At 33.6% G+C, this 16043-nt stretch overlaps 1 protein-coding gene across 3 annotated transcripts; it reads right to left on the bottom strand.

Annotated features, from left to right (window-relative positions):
• Positions 1-1127: 1127 nt before the first annotated feature.
• On the bottom strand, positions 1128-3237 carry LOC145109701 (uncharacterized). Of its 3 annotated transcripts, none has more exons than XM_079046891.1 (5): positions 2832-3237; positions 2562-2752; positions 2369-2423; positions 2184-2285; positions 1128-1420 (listed from the first exon to the last, which is right to left on the bottom strand). In XM_079046891.1, the coding sequence occupies exons 1-5, from the start codon at positions 2938-2940 to the stop codon at positions 1137-1139; spliced, it is 741 nt and encodes a 246-aa protein (XP_078903017.1). In that variant the 5' UTR covers positions 2941-3237; the 3' UTR covers positions 1128-1136. The 3 variants fall into 3 exon arrangements, with proteins under 3 accessions (XP_078903017.1, XP_078903018.1, XP_078903019.1); XM_079046892.1 differs by having other exon boundaries at positions 1128-1417; positions 2832-3236; XM_079046893.1 differs by having other exon boundaries at positions 2562-2740; positions 2832-3234.
• Between the last annotated feature and the right edge of the window lie 12806 nt (positions 3238-16043).

Genomic DNA, 16043 nt, shown 5'->3' with positions numbered 1-16043 from the left:
ATTTATCCATATGCTTAGTTCAAATTAAGCTGAATATCAAGTAGTCTCATTTTGGGTAATGTGTGAGATAGGAAACGGGGTGTAGTAATTTGCCTCCTTCAAACAGCGAATGGGTGTATCTGAATCAGACAATGAATGGGTGTATCTAAATCATCCATCATAGTAATATGACAACACTTGATTATTCTAGACGGTTTTGTAAATTAAGTTGGTAGTGTAGATTTATAACCTGCAGACGTAGAAGAATCATGAGATACCATATTCATCAAATACTCTAAACAAATCTTGGTTGGCTTATGCCTTAACACCGACTAAGGAATCCCCTAGCTGTGTAGCCACACCATTGTTCACAATGATTCATCGAGTAAGATGATTCTTCCTGATGGTTGTTGACTAGTTTTGTGATAATCGATTTGGTTGGGTAACTATGGGTAGATTGGCTTATAGATATCTAAGTTGTATTATTTATCAATATTGTTTGATAACGTTTGTTTTGTAGGATTATTAAATATGATTTATTATCATTATAATATTTTGGGATTGAAACCCCTATGTGTCTCACCAGGTTCCCAAACCTGGCACATTCAAATTATATGCATCACAAATAGCTATGCTAAAGTGGTTGGAATTTGAATAGGAATGCCGATTGAATAAGAGACAACATGTAATAGTATTCAGGACTAGTATATCTTTATGATGTAACATATGTTGTGTATTAATTATAACATCCTTGGTGTTTTGGTATTTTGAAACATTGTTAGGTATCTAGAAATGTTTTATTAAACTGAGATCTTCCACAATAAAGATAACATGGTATCGAAAACATAAAGAAATGACTTGGACATTCGTTATAATGGGATAACTCCCCAATTTTTATGGTCATTTTTATGAATATTCATATATACAAAAAACACATTCTTATAAAATTTTAAGATTATCGCTAAGATCATTACTCAACCAGCATGATTATCGCCAGAATTGATAAACGATTGATATTATATCCGTAAGTTTTTTTATACTTTGTACGAGACACAATTACAAAACAGTTGTTCACAATTTCATATATATATATATATATATATATATATATATATATATATATATATATATATATATATATATATATATATATATATTCAATTTTTGGTTCTAATAATGGTGATTGTGCCTCTTCCATGAGTCTGAATTCTGGTGAGAGCCACCACCTCCTTACCAGAGAGTCCAGGTCCATCTAATGAAACCAACGGCCGACAAGCAAAATCCCCCACCGGATGTCTAACAGGTCTCGTCGGTGGCATTAGGATTCTTTCGTTAATGTCATTCAGTGTCATATCGCCTTTAAATCCTCCTGGCTTTACTAGTGCAAATGGATACACCACTCTTGTTATCGCCTTCTTTTTTCGCTCCTCAATTCCACCTACTAACAAATAAAGTTTAGAGTGGCACTAAAAAATCTAACATGATGAGAAGTGTGTGTATGAAGGTCAAATTTTATATGTTATTAAAAGAAAATGTCATTATCCAAGGAAAAGAAAATGCCATTGTCAAAAGGGATTTTAAATCAAACAGTTTTCTTAGTTTTCTTTAAAAAAGAAAATTTCAATATTACGCATAAATTCTCTATTTCGTTTAAATATAATTATATCTTAATGTTCATATGGTTATTGTTAACAACCAAAAACTATAACACTAAAAAATATATAAATTTGATACATAATTTAGTAAACTGAGAATGAAATCCCTCCCTTGAATAGTTACAGAATAAGGAAAGCTTAACTTTATAGAAATATAACATTATATGATTTGAGATGCCCAAAAATATAAGTTTTAATAGAATATTAACAAAATATTTATTAAAAAACATCAATTTTGCTCCAACCAAAAATATTTTAGATAAAATACATTTTTGTATAAAATATCCATTAAACTTGACATTTGTTCATTAAGTCAAACATTGACTCGTCAAAAGTATCCGTGGTATGTGATTCAAAAACATCATCATCACACCATCATCATCATCATCATGCAGCTGAGGTTTAGTACTTCATTTTCAATTTGTGCCACTATATATATATATATATATATATATATATATATATATATATATATATATATATATATATATATATATATATATATAGAGAGAGAGAGAGAGAGAGAGAGAGAGAGAAGAGGACAGGTACCAGTGACGTGATCTGATGAACTTAGGGTTTCCTTTTCAGAGAGAAACTGGCTGTTGATTGAAGTCTTGCTTTGTGAAGATGAAGTTGAGTTATTCCCGCTTACTGTAATTATATACATATTAAAAAAATAATAATAATAATTCAATGCAAATAAAATAAAATAAAAATAAGTGTTGTGTTCGTACCATTAAGCCCACTGAAATTGTCAAACTCATCAGTGGAATTGAAATCCCAGTAGCTCTGTGGAAAAATTGAATCAAGACATTAAATCTAACGGATATATACCCACCACAAAAAAAAAAAAAAAAAAAAAAAAAAAAAAAAAAGAATAAATTCTTATAATTTATGAAATTCAAAAAGTAAGTATCAAAGAATTACCGGATATGAAGGAGGAGTTGAATTCTGGTAACTGGTTATATGGTGATCATCAGGTGTCATCATCAAGCGGCGTCGTTTCGAGCTGAATTCAAACAACGCATCCTCTAAATAACCCGATGAGAGATCGGAATTTAACAGCGATTGATCATAGAATGGTTGAGTATCCTTCGTCTCCATACCTGCACCATAACCTACGACTTATTATCGCCATGCACACACAAACACACACACATGACACATATACATATAATTATCGGAATGTTAAATTACAGTGAGAAATGTCTGTGTTGAGAAGTTGATGATTGTAGATTTCCCAACTCAGGGGAGTGCGATGGCTATGTTGGTTGCTAAAGTACGCAATTGAGTGAAGATCGCCCATTTTAACGATCACCGGAGAACTGATCACTCCGCCGACGGAAAACTAATCTACAGTGAGAATTTCGAGTAAACGACACACATTCTCTTGGTGTATGGTTTGACAATAGAATTGATGACGGAAGAAATCAGATTTACAGTGAAAATCTGAATTGAAGGTCGCCCACTTTCATGGCGTATGATATGATATGTTGAATGATATGCAAATGTGTATATATGTAGACGTCGATCCTGCTATCGAAGTTGTACGTTGTGCTTGTTTAAGTGTGCGCCGGTAGCACGAATTTCGAGACACACAAAGGCAAAGTTGTAGTGGGTAAAGAGAAAGCGAAAGAAAGAGAGGAGGAGAATAAAGCTAAGAAGAAATAGTCAGTGAAAAAAAGAAGAAAAAGACAAAAGTTGAAGGGGGTTTATTGGGATAATCAAAATGTTGGAGGACTACTTTTGATCTTTTGGGGAAGTGTGTGGGGGACTAAATAATTGCAGTGGTTATGATATGATGTTTGTTGGAGTCGTTTTGAGGTAAATCCAAAATTCAAGTGCAAAAAAAGCAATCACACATGCTTACCACACACGATTCAAACCCTGTCGTTTTTTTAACTCATGGCTTGTTAGATATGTTTTGCATTCGATTTATAAAAACACTGAGTCTGATTCAAAATCAGATATTCGGTTAGATTCAGACTGTTTGATGTATTTGATTCGGTTATAGCTTTTCTAAGATGTCTTACTTATCAGATTTAGTCAACATATTTATTCAATCAACAACTATTATAGATTTTAAACAATAATTAGGTATGGATTAAAAAAATGAAATTTTCAAAAAAAAAATGTTATTATATATAAAATAAAATATAATAATTCTGCCACCTGTTTTGGTTTTGATTTTTGGATTGATGGTCGCGAATGATTGTACTCTACTGAAACATTTTATTCACTTTTTTTGGTTGTGTGGGCCAGGCTTTCTTTTTGTTACTGTGGGGTCGCATCCATGAGAGCATATCTTTGGAGTGGGGCCATTGCCATATGCATGCTGGACTGGTTGAGAATTTTGGAAACAAAATCAAATCATCACAGAGTCTTCGGTTGGTGCTCTTGGGGCCCACTACTTTCTATAAATTCAAATCTATTAATGTTTTTATTTAATTAAAAAAAGGTAAATATGACGATTTGAGTAATCATTTAAAGATATTTATGAATAATCTAATTTAGATTCAAATTTAGGTGCATCGTTGGTGGACTAATGTTGGTTAATTTAAGATAAGAAATACTGTATATTGATATAAGTTAGTAAAATATATATTTTATATGGATAAATAAAAATCTTAAGTGGAAATGTAAAAATGATTTGTTGGTTATTTGAATAAAAATATAACCAACAAATTTTCTTTTTTTAGAAGGTAACAGTAGTTGTGATAATTTGAAATCGATGATCATAAATGAATCTTTTTTTCCCACACATAAGGCGTGAGATCCACATCCACATATTTTATCTCAAAATGTAGTGTCATTATAACTTAGATAATATGATCAAGAACTAAGACATTTAAACATGAAATGAGTAATTGTAGAGTTTCATATCATTCTTAACCACTGGAAGTAAGTAACATAATCAAAATAAAAATGGAATCAAAACTGATCCAACATATCACTTACAAAAACACAACCATGAAAGGTTGGAAAATCTAGAAGTCAAGATACTTTAGTTTCACTTTACAGTTTAATTATAAATATACTTTTACATAAAAAGATAGATTATTAGCTAAAAATTTGGATTTTTTTTTTTTTTTTTTTTGACGTGGTTTCATAGATTTAACCAAAGAAATACAACTTCAAAGAAAAAAAAACATTTTTCAGAAAATTTTGTGTTTTCTTTGTTAATTTGGTCAAAATATTGTGACTTTTCTAATTACATTATTTTAACCAATAACCAAAACATTGAGATTTTTTTGAATTACCTTTGAACTAATGTGTATTATTATAACAAATCATTAATAAACATAACATATGTACTATAAACAAAAGAAAGACGGTTGTTGTTAATTTCTATGAACTGAAATATGGACCCCCCCCCCCCCCATTTTACTTATTGGCAACTTCAAAATGTTTATGTTCCTCTTACGCATCGTTGTGGGTGTCAATGTGAGATTGTTGGGTGACAACAAAACAAGTTAAACACTTCATACAAATATCAAACATACTTCGGTGAGCTAGTGGAAATAAAACTTCTAAAAAAACCGTAAATCAAGTTAACACAATATTTAACGTGGTTCAGTTAAGGTGACCTACGTCCACGGACGAACGAGAGAGAGAGAGATAGAGAGAGAGAGAGAGATGATTTTATTAACTTTCTGGAACTATTACAAACACTCAAAATTATATCTCACTTTGAGCACTCATAAAAATCTAGCCACTAAAAATGATGGGGATATGATTCTATTTATAGGGAATCATGAGAAACCCTAATTCTTATGGGTCAGTCCCATCCATAATTAGCCCATAAAGGGGATGCCCTGAATTCCAACCAATCACATAATACAATGTGGGCGCTTCATAGAATCTTCAGTCTCATGAGCATCATCCATGAGCAACATCCACGAGCATCTTCCACAAGCATCATCCATGAGCATCATCCATGAGCACCATTTCATGAGCATCTTCCATGAGTATCTTCAATGAGCATCATCGCATGAGCATCTTCCATGAGCATCATCGCATGAGCATCATTGCATAAGCATCATCGCATGAGCATCTTCCATAAGCATCGTTTACGAGCATCTTCATTGGACAAGACTTCATACTCCAACAATCTCCCACTTGAAGGCGTGAACAACTTCATATTCCATTTAAATTTCGTTGTTCCTCAAAAATACTCTCTCTCTCTCTCTCTCTCTCCCTATATATATATATATATATATATATATATATATATATATATATATATATATATATCTTCTGCCAAACCCTTCTCTTCAAACTTTTGGAAAACCAGTTGAAGCATGAAAAGCTTCAACTTCTCAGTGGTAACTGCCTTGCTGAACATATCAGCTGGACTCTTCCTTCCAAGGATTTTCTTCAAGTTTAGAGTTCCTTCATTTATTAACTCTAGAATGAATAGGTACCTCATTTGAATGTGTTTCGTTCTACTATGAAACATTGGATTCTTTGCTAGGCGAACTACACTTTGGTTGTCACAATGCAGTACATAATCCTCCTGTTGCATTCAAAATTCTTATAAGTGTTGGGATTTTATTCAAAAATAGTTTCAAAAACATAAAGATGGCAATGGAAGACTTTGATTTTGAAAAAAATAAAATTATCTTTATACCCACCAAGGATCATTTTGCAAGAACTTAGAAAGATTAAACAAAACCATAGAATAAGAAAATGAAACAATTTTTGAACACTTTGATCCTCATGGGAGGTTGAAAGTTGATGAAGATATCATGAAGATCTAAAACAAGATCTCTCTAGAAGTATCCACCAAGAATGATGAAACCACCATTAGATTCTAGTTATTCACTTGTAAAATGTTGTTCTTAAGCTTAAGACATATTCAAAATATGCTTAAAGAGAAGAAACATTTAATACCTTCATTTCTAGCACTTATTGGAGGAAAGAAAAAGAGAGGGAATGGCTTGCTATCTTCGAAAATTCGGCAGCCTAAGAGAGCATTTATCATGTGTAAAAAGAACCAACTCTTTCACTACTTAAGTGCTCTTTAAGTACCAAAACATCCAACCAAAAGCCAAGACTAAAAAGCAAAAGTGATAAGGCTCTTCTTACATGCATGTGGGAGTTAATAAAATAATGAAAAGCAACACCATGCCTATTTCATAGTCCTAGAAACTTTCGGTCATATGGTCAAAAGGAAGGAACTAGAGTTTGCTTTACATAATTCGTTAACTAACTAGTTAGTATGTAACTAAATGCATTACCCAAAGTGTCCAAAATTTTGTACACAACATTAATAATCATACCATATGATATTAAGCTACTTTTGTTCTCTTTATTATTATTTCCTAGAAATAAGAATTCCTATTATGTTGGTAAAATATTATTTCCCAAAATAATGTTTTTCCAGTTAAATCCAAGTGTTGATATTTATTAATAATCGAAATTACTCTAATAATAATCAATTAGCGGTAACTTGCTATAAGGTGTGACCTTATATGATCGTATGTTATTAGCAGTATCATTCTATAAAAACTCTTGGGCATACAAGATCTTTCAATCTCCCACTTGCACAAGACTCGCCATAGATTAATATCGACAGTGGTGAACGTCTAGCAACATTTCACTGCCCCCATTAACACATGGCAAATATTCCATTCATCAACATCCAATTCCCAAAAGCTCAAAGCTTCAATTGATGTATAAGGTAAGTTTATCAATTATCCTTTTTCTATGGACATCCTATTGAACATGAGACTTTTATCGCAATCAATCTCATTTGGTGTTCAACTTTGGGTATCGCGATAGATGCCTAAATCTAAACACATAAGAGGAACAAATCTCATCTTGACTACATAAGCCTCTTGCATAGTTCACACCATACCTGAAAATGGCTTTTATAACTGCCCGTTTAAACATCGACCTTTGACCACATCTAAGCACAACACTCCATACACTTAAGTCCTAGTATGTATCACATGTGTTAAGGATACAAAGATAGTGCCTTTTAATAAAGTGTCACTTACGAAAGTGATTCGAGAGGTGATTTTGATGTGTTTCCGTTCGGTACTAGTTCTCTGACAAGAACCTATGAAACTTGGTTACAACCACTTACTTACTTTTATCTGGTGAGAGTCAACCAATCCAATTCATATTAGTTTTACTTCATAATTGCTCCCATAATTATAACCGACTATGAACTTTTAGAATAATGAGATTATGCAAGGATTAAACATGTTAATATATAACACAACAAGTGTTGATGTGATGATCATATCTCAATATATCAAAACAATATAATAGTTGTTGTTTTAATGTTCCAATATCCAAATACTAAATTCAAATCAAAATCTCATTTCTAGAATAATGAAGTCCTATAATTGAAGTGTGACCACTCATACTTAGCTTAAAATGAAGGACTTTATGTCTCATACATACAATATTAGGAATTTCAATATGCTCTCATTAGTTCTTAATAAACACAAATATTATATTCATTTTAAAATAAAAGTACACCTTGTTTTTATATATTAAAATAAGGATTCTAACCTTAAGATGTTTGCTTTATATCCACAAGTAGATTTCAAGCCTTACGTATTTTATTAGGATAACTAGGATTAAGAAAACCTCCATGCTAAGCTATATAGATATCTTCTAGTAGATGTCTATTAAGAAAAGCGGGTTTTCTTGAAATCTATTTGTTATATCTCATATTAAGAATATGGAGTTACAGTAAATAATATCCTTGTTGATCTAATCATAGCTACTTGTGAAAATGTTTGATCATAGTCAATTTCATGAGTATGATAAGGACCATAGTCAATGATACGAGTATGATAAAGTCATTTTATAATAAGTATTGCTAAATGTGTATAGATTCCCATGTATGTATTCTTTCTACAAGAATCTCTTACTCCTTCTAGTATTGCTATAAAGATGAAGATTAATCAAGCCCATAATTGATTATTATACATGGATTACATCTTAATGTTCATGACTCTAAGTCATTAACCATATTCAAGATCTGATATAGCATTTTGGTAGTTTGATGGATTTGCCAGAAACCATCAAAAAGAACTCATTAATGAGAGATTCCACATTTCTCAAGTCATAGATGATTTCTGCCATTAATGCAAACAATTTATGTTTAAGAATAGTTATTGTTCATGTTCAACAATTCCTTATTGAAACTAATACCAACTGTTACTATGGTTCTTGAGATGATTCAAGTTCCATGTGCCTCCCACTTGCTTTATCATTAGAATCTTGCTTTCTGTTGACTCAAATTTCAGAGGAATAAAAAAAACTTATTCTAGTTGGGTTTGTATATAACAATCTAAATACCCTTTTAGAATACTCTGTAAATATGTAATTAGTTGGTGTTTGTATTCAAGATACAATTGATAGTGATTAAGGTAAATTTCCAAAAGCATAAAGAGGGATATTTATACTAATTAGAAAGTAAACTCTATCGAGTAAGGTTTGGTTCATCCTTTATTATCACTAAGGCTTTAGATGGTATTACTAGATTGTATCTCAACTTTATATTTTAAAACTTCAACAAAGATTTCACAATTATATTTTAATATGTAAAATATAATTATAAATACTATAACTGTTAATAAAGTTGATTTGACTTATGATAAATCTTAGACATTCATTAGAAAGGAAGTCATACATCACAGTGTCTAGTTCCTTAATAAGTATTTTCTCTACAGTTTAGTGAAAATAGCATTAGGAATCTTTATATATAACTAAGATTCACACATGTCAAATAAACTAAATTATTTGCCTTCAAATATCCATTTCTTAAAGTTTGAATATGTGTATTTCATTTATATAATAAAGATTATTATGTCTTAGATAAGTTTGACTCAAAACAAGTTTAAATCAAAAAGTGTTTGCATATAGAACTTTTTATTTATAAAACATTGATATTTACTTTATAATTCTATTATGAGGTCTAGTCTCATAAATAGAAGTTAATCATTTCAGAATACAAATTAATTGTTATTAAAAATGATATAAGTAAATAATCAAATTTTAATAAATTAACTGAGACATATATTTAGACATGCTAAATTAAAACATACATTGTTCCAAAACAAACATTATTTTACAATACAAGTACATTATGTTCTAACAATAAATTATAATCCGAGAGTGAAGTTCCAACTTTTATGTGCTCAATTGGTTACTCTTCTGTAAATATCTACAAGCAAGTTATAAATATTATATTAACATCTAAGTACCAAGTCCTTGTATGTTATATGAAAAGTATAAGTTATATCTAGTAGCTACACAAAGTACTAGTCTCTCCAGACCTTCTTTTCAGACAAAGAAGCAGTTTCTTTTCCAGTATCTTGTTTCTCCAAAAAAGAAACAAGATCCATCTATGTGGGCCTTATTGGATTTCTTGGGCCTAAAGTTAGTCATTACATAAACTATGGGCCTCTTAGATCACACAAGGCGACTCTTTTCAGCCTTGCATTATTCCATGTTTGAACTGGCTTAAAATAAAACATCAATGTATTGTAGAAAAGTTTGCATGACCTATTATATCATCAGATATACATCTAAATTATCCAAGACTTCCTGGAAGTCGAGAATAATTGTTCCTAGTATGATGTTAGAAGCATCTAAAGCATCACAGTGATGTCTTTACAATGCATCGTGTTTAGTTTTGTTGCTCAAAGCAATTTGTTTAGGAATAGATCGTTTATGAGTGTACAACTTCTGGTTTCTCAAAACATGAACCCATTCACTAAAATTGTATCTTTGACTGTTATTGTTTTTCAGATCATTAAAGAAATGATGATTCATGGTAAATGAGAGTGGATTATTTATCTACACAATTTTAACGAAATTCATTTAGTATTTTTAATATTTAATCTTTAGTAATTAATACCCTTTTAGCTTCTGAAAACATTAGTCATTAAAGTCTAGGATCCAAGTTGCAAAACAAACAAAAGGTCAGGTATCCTTCATCTCATTCATTTGAATCCAAAGAGGTAGATGTCGATTATCAATTATATACTAGTATATAATCCCTAGTTTTATGGGGATCACTAATTAACAAAATTTAATAGACATTTTTTATCACATCTATGTTTCAGAACCCTCTTGCTTAGGTATCCTTTATCACAAAAGATTTTTGATCAAATCATCCAATTTAAACAACTTGTGTAATCGTCCTATAACTTGGTTATAGAAATTGCGAACACACCTCGACCATCAAAATATAACACTAAGTGGTTAGGTATCATTTATCCCACTAGTGCATACAAGAGATGTGCATGTGTTTTTCAAAATGGATTGCATAGTTTTGAGGTTTTAAGCGGTCTTTGATGTTTTATAGTTATAGTTTTAAAAACATATTATATCATGGTTATTGCATGCATCCAATAATCCATGATATACTTTTAAAAATCTTATTTCATGTAAAATCGCATTTTAACACTGTTCTTCTATAAAAACCCGGTTTTATATAATTGCGCGATAAAATTTTAATAGCTAGTATTAAGTTTTACTATTTGAGCGCTTTAGAACATTTGTAAACCTTGTAATAAAACTTCCTTTTATAAAATATGGTTTGGAATTTGATAAGTTTATAAATCTCTATTTTAAACTTGTATAATTTTAATCCTAAAATCTTATCGGTTACGAGTTTTAATAAATAAACTTTGTTTTATTTTAAAACTATTTTTACCATCTTATGTTAAAAAGATAAATTTCATTAAAGTCAAACTATTTTGTGATGTTTATTTATGTTCAAAATATTATTAATCATTTCAAAACAAATTTATCAACCATAACATAATAATAACAACATAAATATAAAACAATGCAAACATGCAAAAACATATGTGCATAAACCAACCATTTACTAACATTTTGTGAGCCATCACAAAATGTCAATGTCCATTCCTAAAGGGATATTTAAATGGACCAAAAACTTCTAGTAATTTTGTTTTTGAATGTCCCAATTGAGAAGACATCCAATGCTTGCAAAAAGGTAGAAAACATCTTGAAGGGTAATATTTTAGCAACATGCAACACTTTAGGAGAGTGTTGCCTTAGTACCTGCACTATAAGGATTCTAATGAAGCACTAGGCCAACATCAACACTTTAAGCAATATTTTTTAGAAAAGGTTGCAATAACCCCTGCACTACAAAAATTGCGAAAATCACCCCATTTGATCTTTAAAAATGGCTTCATGTTCATTTCTTGTCACATTTTTGTACAAATTAAAGTATATCTAAAACTAATCTATTACTTGCAAAAATAAACAAAGAAACTAATTATTTAATTATTACATACCATATGAATATATAAATAATTACAACCATTTTAAACAAATCAACACAAACAACAACACAAGGTTCCAAGGCTAGTTTATGCACATCATATATATATATATATATATATATATATATATATATATATATATATATATATATATATATATATATATATATATATAGGAGTAGGATCAAATGAGAACACCAAAAAGGTTGAGAACGCGAGAACAAAGTATATTCATTTGAGATTCCATGTATTCATTTGTGGAGAAATGATAAATTTTTACGCCTTTAATTTCAATTGAAGAGAAAAAACATATTCATGTTGATTGTGCGTAAAAATTTATCATTTCTCCACAAATGAATACATAGAATCACAAATGAATATACTTGTTCTCGCGTTCTCAACCTTCTAGGTATTCTCATTTGATCCTTTCCATATATATATATATATATATATATATATATATATATATATATATATATATATATATATATATATGTTGGAATATTAGAGTTGTAGATCAATAGATTCCAAACAGAAAAACAATATTTAATCAAGCAAAGAACACGAGAATGGATCAATGGTGTCGAATGATTAATAACTCACACCTCAGAAGAGCTCGATGAAGAACTTCGACTGTAGAGGTGTGCTAGGGTTACAATGCAAGTAATTAATGAGAACGACCTATCTAAAAGCTATACATGCATGAAATATTTATATGCTAACCCTAATGTTTATCCACGGTTGGACAGGCCCAAACCAGGTAAACTAAATGGACTTATGACCGAGCCCAAAGACGCAACACCAGACCCAACAATCTCCCCCTTTGCGTCAATTGAGGCGAGAGACTACTTCGGTTGATTGACCTTGGTCTTCTTTACAACCTTGAACAGTCGAGGGATGATCGTAAGAAGCGTTTTTCGAAACAGAATATACCACCGAAGCATATCAGTGAACAACTTCTTATCAGCTTCACTGTTCTGATTACACCTATGTATGATCTCCAAAGTGTGCTCCAAACAGGAAGTGGAAATAGGTGTTTGTCAATCAGAGCGAACAAGCATTTTTGACCTTCACTTCTCATGAACATAACAGTGTGAAATTTGGGATCAATCTTTCCCCTAACCATTGCATTCATATCACTTGCCCTCCCCATCGGATTCATAGTGGTCTTCTTGTGAATGGCAGAAGCGATCTCCTGATCCATCCTCGCGACCTCATGAATATAACAAACGAGCATTCGCTTGATGTGATCGATGATTGGCTGATACTCCTGTGGATTGGTCAGCAAAATATTATTAAGGAGTATCCAGTCGTGAGGGTTCAAGTTTGGTAGGTCGGCCAGGGAAATCATATGAACCGAGCTATCAGAGCCTCGGGTCACTTTGAATTTAATGTTGATGAATTTCCCTGCCGAAGTGGGCTTCAACACCTTGACCGTTGTGATTTTCTGAGTGCTCCAGGTCATGTATTGTGGCTGAGCAAACTCGAGATAATACTCGAGCAAATCTCGATCTACCTTCGGGTCTGGAGAAGGAATGTCAGTCGTCGACTCAAAACAGTGGAAGATGAATGCCTTTCGGGTGATTGGCATGTCAAACTGTAAGTCCTTCGAGTTCTCAAGGCCGAACGAAAAAACAGGTTCAAGCCAATGAGTGCTCGGTGCATCAATAACCTCCCTGAGAAGCGATTCCATAGTCCATTCAGGAAACATGGACTTCTTCTGCTCTAGCAGCTCGTTCGCTTTCAACTCCTTCTCAAGAAGTTCCTTCTCTTTCTGAACCTTCTCCCGAATCTCTTGATCAGTAGGCTTGACTTTCCGATCAAGTTTAGAAGCATTCCTTTCAGTATTTTCTTCCATATCATCATCATCATCATCATCATCATCTTCTCCAATCTTCTTCTTTCTTCCGTCCCTCATACTGCCCGAAGCTTCATTACCCTTCGGCTCGGTAGTGACTTTTGGTTTTGGAGGGGGTTGAGATTGAGAAACCTTATCTCCCCCTTGTTTCAGATGGACACCAGTCTCCGGAACACCTTCAATGCGACTCAATACATCCAATGTAGGTCTTAGCTTTTCAGCCAAGTGGCGTCGGATGGAGATAGTAAGGATGGAGTCATGGGCTTCCAGGAGATGCAGGAGGATGGAATGCACATCACCGACTGAACTCTTAATTATTTCGCGCTCGGATTTCAATTCTTCAATCTCCTTTGTTGCAGATTTGAGCTTGAGATTCTGGATTTTCAGCTGTGAAGTTTGCTTATCCAGCTCGTCCATAATTTTATCTTCAACAGCAAGCTCGGCTTCAAGTTGAGTCAGCCGATCATCAGTGTTAGTATGAAGGTCTTGGTTAGCAACCTCAATTGCTTTACGAGCTGCTTCAAAAAATTTCTTCTCTGCCTCCAGTGAACGCGTAAGATTATCAACGGAGGCGTTCACTGTTTGAGCATTTTTCTGAGCTGCTGCTTGTAGAGAATCCAGAAAGAGTTGGGCCTCTGAAACTAGTTTTTCGACTTTTGCGGTCGCTTCCTTGCAATCTTTGGTGGAAGCTTCAACGGAAAGAGAAGCTGTCTGGCATGTGGAGGTTGAAGCTTCAATGGCTTTGGCAGCATTGGAGATGGAGGCCTCATGATCTTTGACAACTGATGAGAACACAGCTTTGAAAGCAGCCTCTGAATATGCACCAGTAGAAGACGAAGAAAGCAATTGATCAAGCTTTTCCGTGATAGCCTTGAGATGCTTTTTGGTAATCGGGGCGTCACCATCGTCATCGCTTTATACGCGATAAGGACTGAAATAAGTGGAATCGAATTCCATGTCTTCTCCGCCAAGAACAGGTTCAGGTGATGGAGGTGGGGTTAAAGGAGTTGAGGTAACGGGTGGAGTAGAACCGACGGTGGATGCCCCATATCAGATACGTTGACATGAATTGTTGGTTCGGGTGTAGTAGTGGTTGTGGTAGTAGTGACGGTAGTGAATAGTGGGGTTGGAATGGGGATAGAGGTTGCAGTTGTAGAGGAGACAGGTGGAGGACAGGGAGCGATAGTAATAGGAACTGAAAGTGGAACAGAACGAGGAGGCGAGTTTCGGTTACTATCATTGGTAGGTGAGGGTGGAGGCGAATTACCTCTAGGTGGACTGTCAGTTTCAGTAGCTTCTTCATCACTGGACTCAGGTAGCTTCTTCGTCACTGGCCATCAGAAGGAACATACTTAGAGTCACTAGAGGATGGGGAAGGAGACTTCGGTCTACGAGCCTGCTTTTTGGTCTTGCGTTTCTTTCGAGCATTAGACTCGGCTCGCTCTAACTTGCGTTTCTTAGGAGTAGAAGCTTTGGATGATTGACCAGCCTTTTCCCCTTTGTTATCAGACTTCTTTCCTCGCTTTGCGGGCTTGTCTGCAGCGTCCAAAGAGCTTTGCATCTCGGGAGTAAGCGGTCGTGGACCTGAAGGAGAAAGCTTTTTGTAATCTGCCATGACATGACTCGCATTGGATACACAGCGGTACATAGATTCTGGAATTGACCCGATAAAGATAAACTTGGAGGTATTTGGGACAAGGATCCTCGTCGTATGAAATGTAGCAATCGAAGACATGAGGGAATCTGCCATAGTGGGAACAGTAAACTTGTCCATCGCCCAATGAGTGACAATAGTCCAAAATCGTGCACAAGAAATTTCAGTGTACCTCGAAGAAGAGCTTAGACTCTGAACAAGTTGAGCCCATAGAATCGAGCCATAGTCCAAATTAATCCCATGATACAGACCATATAGAATGGTCATAAAAGCCCTGCTCGTACCGTCTGAACCAGCACTCCTCTCCGATAAGCCCTTGGAGATGAGCGTTAAGAGCCCGTTCCACTGAGGAGGAAGAGAAGACTTCTTGAACTTGGTGATTGTTGTGAGAAGCTCTGTGTACCCCATATCATAGAGCATCGAGTACAGTTGAGTGGTAGTGATGGAATCTGGGTTAACCATTGATTCAGCAGCAGGAAGGCGTAGTAATGAAGAAAACCTAGCCTTTGAAATTGAGGACTTTTGATTGACGATTTCGAAAAAGATACGCTCATTGGCTTTATCATAAACGGCAGAGGAGTAGACGGCAGAGGATTAGACAGCAGAGAGCA

This window comes from Lactuca virosa, chromosome 4, assembly GCF_052849685.1.
Source record: "Lactuca virosa cultivar CGN04683 chromosome 4, Lactuca_virosa_CGN04683_v6, whole genome shotgun sequence".
NCBI classification, from domain to species: domain Eukaryota; kingdom Viridiplantae; phylum Streptophyta; class Magnoliopsida; order Asterales; family Asteraceae; genus Lactuca; species Lactuca virosa.
The sequence above is the reverse complement of the archived record's forward strand: the minus strand, read 5'-3'. Positions and strand labels throughout refer to the sequence as shown.